General features: G+C 39.9%; 1 protein-coding gene across 1 annotated transcript in view; it reads left to right on the top strand.

The window, feature by feature from the left end:
• The window catches only part of PUM3 (pumilio RNA binding family member 3), a 119,278-nt gene that overhangs the window by 36,267 nt on the left and 66,589 nt on the right, over window positions 1-16,422 (top strand). Inside the window, exons 8-11 of the mRNA XM_089656695.1 lie at window positions 18-192; window positions 1,917-2,020; window positions 10,794-10,872; window positions 11,753-11,851. Coding sequence (XP_089512821.1) covers window positions 18-192; window positions 1,917-2,020; window positions 10,794-10,872; window positions 11,753-11,851 — 457 coding nt within the window. The remainder of the gene's footprint in view (window positions 1-17; window positions 193-1,916; window positions 2,021-10,793; window positions 10,873-11,752; window positions 11,852-16,422) is intronic.

Here is a 16,422-nt window from a genome sequence, read left to right as displayed (position 1 = left end):
TTTTCATATTTTTTTAGGTCGAAATCCCAAGTGGCTGAAATAATTAAAAGCTTTAAAGGACAGGTGAAGAAATTGTTGAGGCATTCAGAGGCTTCATACATTGTCGAATATGCATATAATCACAAAGCCATTTTAGAGCAGAGGAACATGCTATGTGAAGAACTTTATGGAAATACATTCCGTTTCTACAAGGTAATTAACAGATTAGGCTGGAATATAGTGATCAATTGACAGTGTTTAACAAGTGTTAATTGTTTGAGCAAGACGGATGAAAGATTGTCTGTTTCCTTAAATTGACGCCTTTGCAATGTAACATATTTGAACAAAAGTCATCCTTTAAAATAGGAAGCTAATAACTTTCCTCCAGTTGGTGAATCAAATCTTCACTTTCTTAAAGAGCTCTGGGCATGGCTGCTGACATCTGTGTGTTAGAGAATGTGCTCCCTTGTTGGGTTCTGTGCTCTTCCTGCCGGTTGGTTCATCACTACTTTGTCTTCTGGTGATGTGGCCAGCATGAGGAACCACAGGGTATCACGGAATGACTTTAAATAAATAAAGCGGCGCTCCACCCAAAAGGGTAAGTAAGACTTGGAACCTTTGGGGGGGGGATCTGGGAACCTGATTTTGGCAGGTACCCGCTCCCACTTCCCGCTCTGACCACCTAGATACCTTTTCTCATCAGCAGTATATAGCAGTCTTGTGACTTCTATATATATATATATAGCCGAGCACTGGTTAAAGCTTGTAGGAGGAGTTTTCATTCTCCTCTGGCTGTTCTGTGGAGCTGCATGACCCTTGGTCCTCTGTCTGGACAGTGCTGATTGTTCCCCTGTGCTGATCACATGCACCCTCCCAAAAAAATAAAAAAACTCTCTTGTAATACACAGCAAACAGAGCAAGTGCAGAGTGTCTCCTAGGGCTCTAGGATAGATTGGGGACTGTAAAAGAAGGCAAGTATCATAAAAGACAGGATCAAACTGTTTTTTTTTTTTTACATAATGCGGAGGTTTAACCCCTTAGGTTGCACGCACAGTGAGTTATAACAAGCATGCTTTCCAGCATATACAGACTGATTTTACTGTTGTGGGTTTAGTAACTTTAATTTGTTAGAAAGTATAAGCAGAGGCATGGCTTTCTTGCTGCTGTGTGTCTTTAAATACGCACACTGCCAGCCTAAGGCATGCACGCCTCTGTTTAGTAGCTGTTTAGCTAAGGAGACACTCGCAAACAGATGGGGGGGACCATTAGCTTGGGGACCGGTTAAAAGAGAGAAAAGTGATCATTCCAAAGAAAAATAATCATCATCTAATGCAAGTGTGCACCTCTTCCCCTGATTAAAAGTAAGGATTTAATATAACATTAAGTATAAACTGCTTTGGGCTTGTATAAATTCCCATACTACTCTTTTAGATTTTGATTTATATTGATTTATTAAATCATTTATCATGGTTTATTAAACCCTGACTGGATTCTAGAGTAGGATATAGACCAGGGGTAGGTGGCAACCCTTGCACTCCAGCCATGGTGAAATTACAAATTGCATCATGCCTCTGTCTCTGAGAGTCATGCCATTGGCTGTGGCTGTCATTCTTGCAGTATCTCATCGGATTTGTAGTTTCATCAGGTCTGGCAACTAACATTCTTATGGTACAGGCGCTTAAAATGCTTGCCTCTACTGTGGTGATGCTGGCTATCATGAACGAGGAAAAATGTTCCATCCTCTCTTATAGTTTTGTCCCCAAAAACAGTTGTTTGGGCCTATTATAGGCTGTCACATAAATGATCTCTAGATTGGGAGACTTTCATCTGTTATGTGCATAGCATGTAGACTCTTGTGGCAAATCCTAGTTTATGTAGACAGGTTTTTTTTCCATAATGCTGACGTCCTTATGTGGCTTATTTTTGTTTTTTTGCAGTCTACAGTTCATCCTTCTTTAGATAAAGTATTAGAGGCTCAACCTCAGAAGCAAGAATCTATCCTGGAGGAAATGAAACAGATCCTTGTACCGCTTGCACAAAAGTAAGTTGTCATTTTGAGGGCGAGAGATTAAATACATTTTTTACACAACAGGTTTTTCCATGTATTTATTTACTTTGTAACTTCAGATTTATTGAATTGAAACTGAATCAAGAATTCTTAATACTACAAATATTAAGGGCCTTATTAGTGACTTGTACCTGTGTTAGGAGCCCAAGATGACAAGGGTGCCCTATTTTGCATTTCCAGTCCAAGCACCCCTGGAAGTTCAGTCAAGGGGATGGAAGAGCACAAGTGCCTGGATGTCAAAACTGGTGATTGGAACTCAGAAGCACTGTTATCCAATGTGTAGGTGTACAGGTATTAATACACCAAGGAAAAACCAAGTTCCGGTACAAGCTGGGGTCAGTAGCAGGTGAACAGTGAAGCACCAAATCATACTCGGAATCCAAGTTAGGACAAGTAGAGTGAAGTCCTAAGTCCATTAGCAAAATTTCAGTGAAGTAGTACCAAGTCGAATCTTGACCAGATGCCTAGATCCCAAGGTCAGTAACAGAAGTGTCATAGGCAGATGGGAAATCCAAAATTGGTTCAGGAGGAAGTTGGATCAGTAATAAGTCAGGCATAAGTTTAGAATAGCTACAAAGGAGATTGAGGCCGTTTTTATAGTAGCTGGTATCACTAGACATGTTTAATCTGCCCAGTAACCAAAATGAGACAGCAAAAAGTGGTTACATTATGGACAGAAAGCGATACCCAGAAAGTCATCAAAAATAATGCTTTATTGCAAAAATTTCTGTGCTGTTTATTCAAAAAGACCTAGTGTTGTTGTCTTTACAGCATAACCACATACATGGCCGGTCATGACGTCCTTCTATTATTATTTTTTGTTTTAGGTGGGTTCTTTTTGTATTGTCCCATTTTGTGGTGATGGCTAACTGTGGTCTTTACCTAACTGTCTAAGAATGTGCAATTTTTGCAATAAAGCATAATTTTTATGACTTTCTGAGTATCGCTTTCTGTCCGTAATGTAACCGCTTTCTCCTTGTGAATTCTTTTTCACTGTTTTTTTGCAGGCATAAGTTTAGAACCTGGGAATACAACACTGAGTGCATGCTGTGCATGTCCACTCAGTGGCAATGTCTGTGGTGAAAGAGCATGCACATGTCACACACTCTGTGATATACTTTTGACACGTATATATTCATGCAGATGTCTATGCTAGCACAATGTTCCTTGCAGTTAATGACCGTGGCAGTTTGCATGGTTTGTGTGGTGTAACTAACTTCCCTCCGTTTGCCATATAAAGTATGTGTCTTGAGTTTCTACCTCATTTATGACCATTTGAATTTAGTTTCAAACTGCCAGTGCTGTATTGTGTAAATGAGTAGAATGGAATACGTTTTTGTACCTTGTACACTTACCTAATGTAGTTTTTTACATGGTACATAAATCTACACCCTGTTCCAAATTATTATGCAAATTCTATTTAAGTGTCACAAAGATTAAATATTTTGTTTTTCAGTTTGGCATTGCATTGGATGACATTGTGTCTCAGGGCTCTTTTGATCACTGAAAACAATCTCGGACACCTGTGATAATTAGATTGGCCGGTGTGCCCAAATTAAGTAAAAACTGCTAAAGGAGGGTGTTCCACATTATTAAGCAGAGCACCATTTTCAAGCAATATGGGGAAGAAAAAGGATCTCTCTTCTGCCAAAAAGAGTGAAATAGTTCAATGCCTTGGACGAGGTATGAAAACATTAGATATTTCATGAAAACTTAATCGTGATCATCGCACTATTAAAAGATTTGTGGCTGATTCGGAGCACAGACGGTTTGTGCAGATAAAGGCACATTGAGGAAGATTTCTGCCAGATCCATGCATTGGATCAAGAGAGCAGCTGCTAAAATACCATTACATAGCATCAAACCGATATTTGAAACTGCTGGTGCCTCTGGAGTCCCACGGACATCAAGGTGTAGAGTCCTCCAGAGTCTTGAAACTGTGCATAAACCTTCTATTCGGCCACCATTAACCAATGCTCACAAGCAGAAATGGCTGGACAGAAAAATACATAAAGACTAATTTTCAAACCGTCCTGTTCACTGATGAGTGCCGTGCAACCCTGGATGGTCCAGATGGCTGGAGTAGTGGATGGTTGGTGGATGGCCATCCTGTTCCAACAAGGCTGCGACGTCGGCAAGGCGGTGGTGGAGTCATGTTTAGGGCCGGAATCATGGGAACAGAGCTGGTTGGCCCCTTTAGGGTCCCCGAAGGTGTAAAGATGACCTCTGCAAAGTATGTGGAGTTTATGACTGGCCACTTTCTTCCCTGGTACAGAAGGAAGAACTATGCTTTCTGTAATAAAATCATCTTCATGCATGACAATGCACCATCTCATGCTGCAAAGAATACCTCTGCATCAATGGCTGCTATGGGGATAAAAGGAGAGAAAGTCATGGTGTGGCCTCCATCCTCCCCTGACCTCAATCCTATTGAGAACCTTTGGAGCATCCTCAAGCAAAAGATCTATGAGGGTGGGAGGCAGTTTACATCCAAACAGCAGCTCTGGGAAGGCTATTCGGACACCTTGCACACAAATTCAAGCAGAAACTGTCCAAAAACTCACAAGTTCAATGGATGCAAGACTTGTGAAGCTGCTATCAAATAAGGGGTCCTATGTTAAAATGTAACGTGACCTGTTAAAATGTTTAAAAAGTTAAAATGTTGTTAACAGTTTGATTGAAATAGCTTTTGATTTCAGTAAATATGCTGCAAACACAACAAATGACAATTTTCAGTTCTTTACAACCTGTAAAGTGTTTTGAAACTTACTGTGCGTAATAATTTGGAACAGTGCATTGTAAGTTTTTTATGTTTAACAAAAATCCTGTTATCATTAGGAGGTTTGTTCAATAAAATTTGAATTGTACTCTTAATAGTTGATAACATGAGAATTATGCTGACTGTTATTTACATCATATATTTAGGTAAATGAGAAAAATATAATTTGCATACTAATTTGGAACACGGTGTATATGTTCTCCAGAATGGTACATAAATATAAAATGTCCTTTAAACTGGCATCTTGACATTGTACAGTTTTGTCCTTCGTGTTCTTACTCATGTTATGCATTGTGTAGACTCTAGGGAAAGTATGTCTGTGAATGATGCTCTCTAGTTTGTTACATACTCAGAGTAAACCTGTCATTAGACACAATGCTATGCTTGTCAGCCTTTTGATGGATTTCTCAGTTGTACAGCATTTTGTACAAACTTTCTACTGTTAAAGTCCTATTTTTGCAAAGTACAGGAGACCATGTCATATTGCCACATAATGCTGAAATGATGCTACAGGTTGCAGCTAATGCGAATGTGCATTGTGTGCTATTAAATACAATTGGCTAAATATCTTAGCAGAAAACAGACAAACATGAATGTTTATCGAAGATGATGTTAGTCTATTGTGGTTGTGAGAATCACTTTTTTGTCCAAAGAAGAATAGCCTCAAAATAGCATGTTATTTCTATTTGTAGACTTATACTGGCTAGAATTAAAATTAAAACAGGCTGGCCATACATTATACCATTTTCTTGTGAATTTTTCAAATCAATCAAATAGGCCCTTGCACTACATAGTTGAAGGTAAATCTAAAATAAATTGAATCAGAAAATTGTATAGTGTATGGCTAGCCCAATAGTATAGCTGTTGTAGATATCAGTAATGTCTGCTGTTAGATTTGTACCTGATTGCATTAGTAATGTACTGTGTGTACATATATTCCAGATGTCGCTCTCTGCCACAATAATAGCATTATTTCATCATCCTCCTCCAGTTAGATTTTTTTATTGCAAATAACACATGAAGTTTGTACTTTCCTTCTTTGAAAAGCTTTTAAATAGTATTTTTGATAAATATTAATATTTAGCTGTCTTTTTGTATTAAGACTGTTGTTCCCCCTATGTCATTATGCCATTTGCCTCAAGAGATTGACCTCTTTTTTATTAATCTCTTCTAAACTGATTAGCTAAGTGTCATATCTGAAGGAGATTTCCGTTGCAGTAAGAACCAGCTACATTAACGCCTGTGCACAATATCTAGTTTTCAGATTGCAGGTCGAAAGTCCAAGGGACCTGTGACACAGGGTTTAGAGATATATTTCCAGGTTACGGAACGTGTCACCTATTTTCTGTGTATATCCATTGTAATGCTTTAACCTAAATTAGACTTGATTCACATCTGTGCGGGTGGTGCTGCTGCAGGACCCACACAAATACCTGCAGACAGACCACCCACACAGAGGAATGCTGACCCGCAGGGGGTTGCAATTAATTCTAATGGCACACCGCACGCACTGGAAATCGCAACTGTACTGGGAACCTCGGTTCTCGTGTGGGCTGCTATTTCCCAAGTAGTGCTGGGACTTCTTCCCTCTGTGTCCCAGGGCACGGGAGTCCATTCAGATGAATGGGCTTCCGTGCCTGTGCAAATCACGGCCGCACATATGTGAACCTGGCCTTAAGGATCATATCCTTCACACACCAGGACCAGATGATTGCACACATTTTAGAATGTCTGTTTCAGTTCAAAATTAATTTAAAGTATTTTTCTATTTAAAGATAACTATTTGGTTACATTTCCCTGACAGCGATGCACACAACAGAGCTAGTTGTCACAGTAGCATAAATGTATAGATTAATGTATTAACAACTGGTATCACTAAAACATACAGCACAAAAAGAACAACAAAAAAGCAACAGACAGTGAAAATTAGACAAAACTGTCTCTAGCACCTTATATTGTTTATAATTTGTGTTGTGGTGGGTAGAAATCCTTGAGGGATATGAATCAGAAGAAACCCACATGTTTCGATTTAGTAACAAAGAAAAAGTATTGGGCTCTACAATTACAACTCCTATCCTTAGAAGAGTCTTTGCCTAATAGAGAACATGCATGGGCATTAACTATGTAGTTATAATTGTACTTGGAGTATTAGAAAAATAGAAAAGGTTTGTATCAAGCATTTGCATGAAATGCAAAATTGTCAGTCAACTCAGTCTACATTTCATTTACTATTAGGTTGTCCTTTCTATGTACAGTAGGTGATTCAGGATCACACCAGGAGCTGATAGAGCAGGACGTTCAGCCATGTTGACCAGATTTTATCAAACTTTTGTGGGCACCCCCTCTTGTCAGTGTGAGCTATTCTTTTTCCAAAAGTGAGTTAATTGAGGTTTTTTTTGTTTTGAAACATAGGTGGTACGTGGGACAGCCATTATTGGGAAATTTGTTTCCAGGCAATAAATGGTATTTTAGTTAGTATGGCTGAATATGTTCTGGAATGTTTTCAGGTAATATGATCAAGATGCCTATCTTGGGAATGTAGAGTATTTTTAAAAAATTGTTTCCCTTTGGAATGGGAAAAGACAGCAAACAACATGGCAAAGGATCTAACCCTTTCTCGTCCTCCTAGAACAATAAATAGACAATTAAGCTTTTTATTGCTGTGTCCCTATCAAAGAGATTTATTTCCTGTTCAATGACTGTTGAAGAGAAGTTGGTAAAAGGAAGTGTGATGAAATTGCCACAGCCAGACAGTTCCTCCCCCAAGTCACTGCCCGCTTCCCAGTCCGGGTACCATACTCCCTCATTCCACTGCCAGGAAATTCCTCAATCCACTGTTGGCCACCCATGGCAGATCCTCGTGCAGAAACGCATATCTTATTAGCACTGTACAGATTACAAGAGTTGAATTTAGGCCATGGGTTATACAGTATGCTACCTTCAGATGATTGGTCACTGGTGAAAGTTTTTGCTGGGAACTGCCCCCCAGTGTATCCATATAACCTCACCCACTTCATGAGGCTCCAGACTTTAAGCAAACTGTTAAGTCAAACACTGGTTGACTCCTTTCGCCAACCTAGTACTGGAAAAAGACATTGCTGTCTTTAGCACCCTATTCCCCCTGACATGTGGTCTGTAGGTACCTCATAGTTACATAGTTAGTCTGGCTGAAAAAAGACAAAAGTCCATCCAGTTCAACCATTAAAAAAAAAAAAAAAAAGAAATATCCTTTACCCACAGTTGATCCAGAGGAAAGCAAATAACCCAGCAAAAAAATTCCTTCCTGATCCCCCTAAAGGCAATCGGATATTCCCTGGATCAACTTTACCTATAAATGTTAGTGTCCAGTTATATTCTGTGTATCTAAGAAAGAATCCAGGCCTTTTTTTTTAAAGCAATCCACTGAGCTAGCCAGAACCAACTCTTGAGGGAGTCTATTCCACATTTTCACAGCTCTTACTGTGAAGAAACCTTTCTGTGTTTGGAGATTAAATTTCTTTTCCTCCAGACAAAAAGAGTGCCCCTTGTCCTCTGTGATGACCTCAGGGTGAATAGCTCAACACTGAGTTCACAATATGAACCACTGATGTATTTATACATGTTGATCATATCCCCCCTTAATCTCCTCTTCTCAAGAGAGAATAAATTCAGTTCCTCTAATCTTTCCTCATAGCTGATCTCCTCTATGTCTCTTATCTGTTTGGCTGCCCTTTTCTGTACTTTCTCCAGTTCCCCAATGTTCTTTTTGTGAATTGGTGCCCAAAACTGAACTGCAGATGAGGTATTACTAATGATTTGTACAGGGGTAATATGATATCTCTCTCTCTGGAGTCCTTACCTCTTTTAATACAAGAGAGGATTTTGCTTGCTTTAGAAACCGCAGCTTGGCATTTCATGCCATTACATTGCATGCCACTGTGCTTGCTCACTCATCTCACCAAACCTCTTCAATTATGTGATTGCTCTACAGACTCTTTCCCAGAGATCTCTTGGCTTCTCTAATTCCCTGCTATTAACCATATAGGCACATTGCAACCTCTAGGTAGGGTGCTCCCCTTTCTCAGGGCATGCTCCCGTACACTCTGTATCATGTGAGGACGTTCTCACCTAGTGTGATGATAGGGAACCCCATCCTAAAATTTGTTCCCATTTTCCATTCTGCATCTTCTTCTGTTGTGGAATCACAAAGCCCCTAGCTCTTGGCACCCGGCAGGTCTTGGTTAAGTCTTGATTATTCTCTTGCTAACATCTTGTTCACACTCCTTGTGCAGTCCCCTTTGCAAGAAGGTGCTTTTCTTCATCACTGTTGCGATTTTCTGTGCCCTTCCTCAGGTAGTGTTTCCCATGCAGAGCCCTGCCTTTGTGCTTAAAGGGTTTATTCCCTTATAAAGGCCTCTGTATGAACATAACCTTCTCTGTGTTAACCCTAACAGCAGTAGTTCTGCTTTGAAACCCCCCCCCCCCCCCCCCCGCGTTGGTGTTTCTGAGGGCCCCCTCCTTTGGTTGTTTCTCAGGCTAGCTGGTAAGTGTTGCTGAGAAATCCTTTTGTTTGTTTGCAAAGTACCTATTGCACCCTTTCCTTCTTTTCTACCTGGCTGGGTAGTTGTTTTCCTCCAGGTTGGTGGCTTTAATCCCTGGGCAACAAATTGGTGAGCCAGAGCACATCATGTGGATGTTAATGTCTAGGGTTTTCCTGGGAAAAGTTTTGCCCTTCCCTATTCCGACTACAAAAAAAACCAAAACGCTTTATTAACAAATGTAAGTACATGTGGTGTGGCTCTCATGTGTTGGCCTCATGCTGCTGTTATTTTTAGCCGCAGACATACTTGTTGAACTGTATCCATCATAGTCCTCGCATTTATGTAAGCAAAGTGAATATACATCTAAGATGGCATTAATTTTGGCAGTGCCTTAGTTAATAGTTTAAAAAAAAAAAAATCTTAATTTGTTTTGCAACATCCACTTCATTAATTGCGGTAATAAAAGATTGAATATATTGTTGGCTACTCTAAAAGTTGCTTGGAACAGACTCTTATCTAGAGCTGCAGCTATAACATATTATCCACTGTCCTTTTTTGTCAGCAGTATGAGACTGCCGAATATGCAGTTTGGGGTCTGTCTGCATTGAACCTTAGTTGATTGTATTTAAACTTGAATGACCAAATGAGAAACCGCACTAAAAGCATACCTTTACCCATGTACCAAAGTGGTTGTAAAGGCACACCTTTTGTGTGCAGTAACCCCCCCCAGCCCACCTAATACTCGCCTAAGCCCCCTCTCGTTCCAGCGATGCATCAGAGTCTTGGCTATCCTGGGACTACCTCTTATCATTGGCTGAGACAGCAGCAGGAGCTATTGGCTCCCGCTGCTGTCAATCACAGCAAGTGAGCTAATTAGAAGAGAGTGAGGACAGGGTCGAGCCGCGGCTCCGTGTGTGGATGGACACACAGCGCAGCGAGTGCCCCCATAGCAAGCTGCTTGCTGTGGGGACACCCGACAGGAAGGAGGAGCCAGGAGAGCCTGTGGAGGACCCAAGAAGAGGAGGTTCCGGGCTGCTCTGTGCAAAACCACTGCACACCGCAGGTCAGCAAATACCTGTGTTTTTTTTTTGTTTTGTTTTTAAATATGCCTTTTGGATTACTTTCAGATATCGTAGCATATTTTCACAGTGTGCGTAGGTATGTTCCCATGTTTGTGTTTTTCTAGGAGAAACTTTCCCTTTGGAACACCAGCTGTAAAAAGCTCATGTTCTGTACTCATGCCTTGCATGTGTTTTTCTTGTTGAATTCACTGGGTAACTCCGGTGTAGCTCTTGGCCATTCCCATGAGGTTCAGAAAGTGACTTTGTAATTTTCATTGACTTCTAATTGTGCTTATGTTCTATTGTGCATTGTTTACTTTCTGAGAAATGGTTTGTAGTAGCTTTGTATTTATGTTAGTAATAATAAATTGTATTTCTGTCCCCAGGGAGGCTGTAATCAAACATTCTTTGGTGCATAAAGTTTTCCTGGACTTTTTTTGCCATTCATCCCCAAAAATAAAATCGGTACGTAAATGCTGATGACATTTTACTAGTTTGATTTATTTTGTTTTATGCTTGCCATCTAGATGTCTTAAAATGAATGGTTTTATAACTGTTTATATAATATAATTTTACCTGTGTTTCGGGAGGAAAAATTTTGGCTAAATATGAATGAAATTTCAGTTACAGGCATGAGCCATTGATGCATAATATTCTAAAAGGTTTCATGAAATGGAGTATTAAAATTTTGTGTTTTAAAGAAAACCTATAGGTATAGTAAGAGTATAAAAAAAGCACCGACAGTGTAGTGTACCTGGCAGGAGCCCTGTGGTGTGTTTGTGCATGTGTGAATATGGCACGGGCTCTGCCAGTTAACCTGATGGCATTTCTGTGCATGTGTGAGATACTTCCAAACTAGCTCTTGAGATGTGTGACGTAATGTAGGAGGCAGTTTGCAGGATCTCGTGCATGCATAGAAATGCAGCAGGGAAGTGACCCTTTGCACACCTGGATATGTAATCCTTGTCTAGATGAAGATTGAGGATGCGTACATCTTTAAAAAAGAGGTGTTTGTATATTGTAAGTTAAATGTAATGTACAGCGCTGAGCAAATCGTTGGCGCTATATAAATACTGTATAATAATAATAGAATGTTGTCTCATCAAGCCAGTTAGTGCATCTTTTTACATGTTTTTTGATATTTTTACCATGTGTTGAAAAAAATATTTGCTGAAATCAGTAGCTCAAGGAAAAATTAACACACAGAACTGAAAGGTTTGTAGCAGTGTTTCACATAATTTTTTACATGCTTCATATCTTTATATGATATTTCAGTGAGAGAGATTCTGCCTGAAGGGATTAGTGCTGTCTCTTTATATGATTTTGTAATGTTGTATAATCTTAGGAAATGATTGAAGCTATCAGAGAAGCTGTGATGTACATCATCCATACACATGATGGTGCCAGAGTGGGAATGCACTGCATATGGCATGGGACACCTAAGGTATGGCTTAGGAAATTGTTATATTCTTAATATTTTACACAAAATGTATTTTTGGGGGGATATCCCTAAATAAGACCTACCTAGCTTCTCAGTCAGGAATTCAGTCAGAATGACTTTAACAGCCATTCAGGAAGTATAATGATAATGTTACTTAAAGCGGTATTAAACCCTAAACCAAAAATGTAATATATTGCAGCTTACCAGTCCTTAGATGTGGTGGCTGCGTTAGTTTTTTTTTTTTTTCTTTTTTCAGGCTTTATTCTGCTTTCACCTGGTGATCTTGCCAGTAACACACCAGCTGTATTAGAATTCCTTCACTCTGGATGAAGAAGCACAAGGTCACCTTTGGACAGCAGCATTGTCAGTCTAGAGGGAAGGGGACTGTTAGATGTGCTTGCAGTTTTAGATACAGTAACAAATTGAGGCCAGACTCCAGCCAACACTGCAGCTACACTAGCAGAAACAGTAAAAATAGTTTTTTTTTTTTCTTTTGAGATAAAGGTTCTGCATAAATATGTCAACACCCCTCTCTGTTAATTGGTTTGTCCCAACACTAAACTGCTATATAAAGGAAAGACTAAAAATGAATTGGTGTTTAAATTGGAATTGTGTTTAAATGCCCTTTGTGGAAAGAACGCTAATGAACTTGGCAGCAGAGAACAAGGAATTGATAAATGTGTGTGTGTACTTAGTTCTAAGACCTATTCTGACCCTGTTAAACTTGGTCTGGGCATCTAATCTTCAAAAGAGAGAGGATAATGTAAAGGCCTTATACATAAAGCCATTGTTATCACTAAATTGTATTGGTTTTCTGTCATTGTGTTAGGTAAACTAAGTAAATTTAAGTGACAAGATATATACATTGCATTGTTTAGGATAGAGTTAGACTCTATCATCAAGGCAGTTGAAGAAGAACTCTGCTTAAGGCTTCATGCACGCAGCCATATAGGGGCCTTACAGAGTGGGGAGCCTGTGTAATTACTATCCCGGAACCCGCAGCTGCTGCATACAGCTACACATATAAATGATAAATTGCTGTACGTAGTTGTACACCAGGGGTTGCGTAAAGCAATATCTGTGTTCGGAGCATATGTTGTGTGAATTCTTTACACAATCCCCTACACACAGTTGTGTCTTCTAATTCACTCAATGGGCAGCTGTGATGGTCCCTGAGGAGTAATTGTGCAGGCTCTGCCCTAATAGAGAGGATAGTTAAAAAAATTTTTATTGGGTATGTGATGGACTCCTGACACCCCTACTGGGTATCTCTGCCAAGAAGCTGATACCCAAGCTCTAGAACACGAGGCAAGTGACCATAGCTGTAGCTATATTAGCATTGACAATACCCACCCCAAACAGTCCGGAGCCCACATAGGAATGCATTATACATAGGATGTCATATATTACAATCATAGTTCTTTCTGGATAACTTGAAAACACAATAAAAAACATAGTTCTCCAGGCAATGGTTTTCCTGCAGCCCCAAGTCCATGACAGGGTAGATGTGAAATGTTCCTAATATAGCCAACAAGAGAAATACAAAAAAAATTGAATGTAATAAGATCACATAAAAATGTAAATGAAAAAAAAACCATGTACTTCTGTAACCCCCGCATTCTGCATTCCGTTCCACCGGATGCCAGTACCTCACCCAAATAAAAGAATGCCTCATTATAGTATAGTAAGTCAGTAAAAAAACAGTATTTATTAAAGTCACACTTACATTATATATTAAAATGTTAAGCACTTTACAACAACCATGGATCCTCTCACTTCTGCAAACTGTCTCCACTCACGCCTACATCACCGTCACGTGACTTCATCAGGGATCCTCATTCTTTTATTTGGGTGAGGTACTTGCATCCGGAGGAACAGAGGATTTTCATTATTACCTATTATTATCTATTATATGGGAGGAGAAGTGGATAGCCCTCTAGTGGCTAAGTAAGATATTGCGAGGTCTGGATTTATGGAGATGTCTTATTAAATACATGCAAGTGTTGCATACGTTGGAGCCGACTGGTATCCGCTGAGACGGAGGATTTATAATACCATCCATCTTAAAAGTATCCATTATATGGGAGGAGGAACGGATAAAGGAGATATCGCGAGGTATGTGATGGCATATCTTATATTCAATAAATTATTTGAACAAGAAAGCAGAATTGCACTTTGCACATTACATATGTCTGAACATGTTAGACATATGGATGTATTTTAAGGATTACATTTTTGTATTGGACTAATTAAATAAAAAAAGATGAAGTTTTTAGTGCTTATCTGCAGTTTTGCAAGTTGATTGTCTACAGTTTTGTATGACTTGGCTTTTCACCATTTGTAAATCTACTCATATTGGCAATATATAAGCTTAAAATTGTATCTTTATTGAGCTTAGCTTTAGTTTATTAGCTTTGTGCTAATCGTTTTAGTGTATTTCTATATATAATATAGTTTTAAAAAGCATTTTCACCACTAACATAGGAAGTACAACATCAATACCATATTGTAATTCTATGGGTTCTGCACGTATATATCTTGGAGATCTTTAGTGAATGTCCAGGTCTGTATGTACATGGAAATCAGAGAAACATTGATTCAGCCATCTAAGTTGCAAAATGAGAAGCAGAACCTGGCATTGAAAGGATAAAGGATTGCTATATCAACCGCCTTTTGCGTGCCATATAAGGTAATGATGGGCGCAAGGGGGTTCTCTCATTCTGGGAGGACGTCATATGACGTCCTCCCATTCTAACCACGCATGCTCTGCTCCTCGGACACAGCGGATCACCGATCAACGGAAAGAGCCGAAGATGTCAGCTCGGTCATGTGATCAGCTGTGTCAAATCACAACTGATCACATGTAAATAAGGAAATGCCGGTTATCGGCATTTCTCTCTTCACGAGCTGTCACGCTGACAGCTCGAGAGGAGGTAATTGGCATTCCTCAGAGGGGACATGTACACTGATCATCAGGGCACTGATTATCAGTGTGCCCTGATGATCAGTGTAGCCCCAGCAGTGCCACCTGTCAGTGTCCATCAATGCCAGCTGCCAGTGCTCATCAATGCCACCTGCCAGTACCCATCAATGCCACATATCAGTTCCTACCAGTGCACATCAATGCCACATATCAGTGCCCATCTGAGCTACCTTTCAGTGCCGCCTATCAGTGTGCATCAGTGCCACCTATCAGTGCCATATATGAGTGCTGCCTTTCATTACCCATCAGTGCATCCTCATTAGCGCACATCAGTGAAGGAGAAAAATCACTTATTTACAAACTTTTATAACAAAAACTAAGAAAAAACATTTTTTTTCAACATTTTCAGTTTTTGGTTTGTTTAGCAAAGAATAATAAAACCCAGAGGTAATTAAATACCACCAAAAGAAAGTTCTATCTGTCTCAAAAAATGATAAACATTTCATATGAGTACAGTGTTGCATGACCGCGCAATTGTCATTCAAAGTGTGACAGCACTGAAAGCTGGAAATTGGCCTGGGCAGGAAGGATGTATAAGTGTCCTGTAGGCAAGTGGTTAAAGTAGACCTACAGTTGTGTCCAAAATTATTCAACCCCCAATGCTGTAAAGGGGTTTAGGGACTATAGTGTACATTTGGAATTGTATTCAGAATCAAATCCTACAAGGACGTTGTAACTACCCAAATGCAACTAAAATGACATCAATTGTTTATGTAATACAGTAGTAAATGGTTCTTATGTGGTTTCTTCATTGCCACAATTATTCAACCCCTTAAAGACTACCACTCTGAAGAACAGAGGTTCATACAGGTGCTTTCCATCAGGTATTGAAAACACCTGTGGATGTCACCGAGCAGCAATCAAGCATAATAAGCACCAATTAGGCAGCTTTAAAATGACTGTGATACTCAGCTCCTTCTAGACATTTACTGGTGTGGTTACAAACATGGTGAAGGCAAGAGAATGGTCCAGGAAGACAAGAGAAGAGGTGATTTCTCTTCACAGGAAGGGCAATGGCTATAAGAAGATTGCAAAGATGTTAAACATACCAAGAGACACCTTAGGAAGCATCATTCGCAAATTCAAGGCAAAGGGCACTGTTGAAACGCTACCTGGTCGTGGCAGAAAGAAGATGCTGACTTCGACTGCTGTGCGCTACCTGAAGCGTAGAGTGGAGAGAAGTCCCCGTGTGACTGCTGAGGAACTGAGAAAAGATTTGTCAGATGTGGGTACAGAAGTTTCAGCCCAGACAATAAGACGCACACTGCGTAATGAAGGCCTCCGTGCCAGAACTCCCAGGCGTACCCCCTTGCTGTCTCCAAAGAATAAGAAGAGTCGACTGCAGTATGCCAAAAGCCATGTGGACAAACCACAAAAGTTGTGGGATAGTGTTCTGTGGACTGATGAAACAAAATTAGAACTGTTTGGGCCCATGGATCAACGCTATGTTTGGAGGAGGAAGAACAAGGCCTATGATGAAAAGAACACCTTGCCTACTGTGAAGCATGGTGGAGGGTCAATCATGCTTTGGGGCTGTTTTGCTTCTGCAGGTACAGGGAAGCTTCAGCGTGTGCAAGGTACCATGAATTCT

This window comes from Staurois parvus, unplaced genomic scaffold, assembly GCF_062004578.1.
Source record: "Staurois parvus isolate SC_StPar_1 unplaced genomic scaffold, SC_StPar_1.0 ptg000929l, whole genome shotgun sequence".
Classification (NCBI taxonomy): domain Eukaryota; kingdom Metazoa; phylum Chordata; class Amphibia; order Anura; family Ranidae; genus Staurois; species Staurois parvus.
The sequence above is the reverse complement of the archived record's forward strand: the minus strand, read 5'-3'. Positions and strand labels throughout refer to the sequence as shown.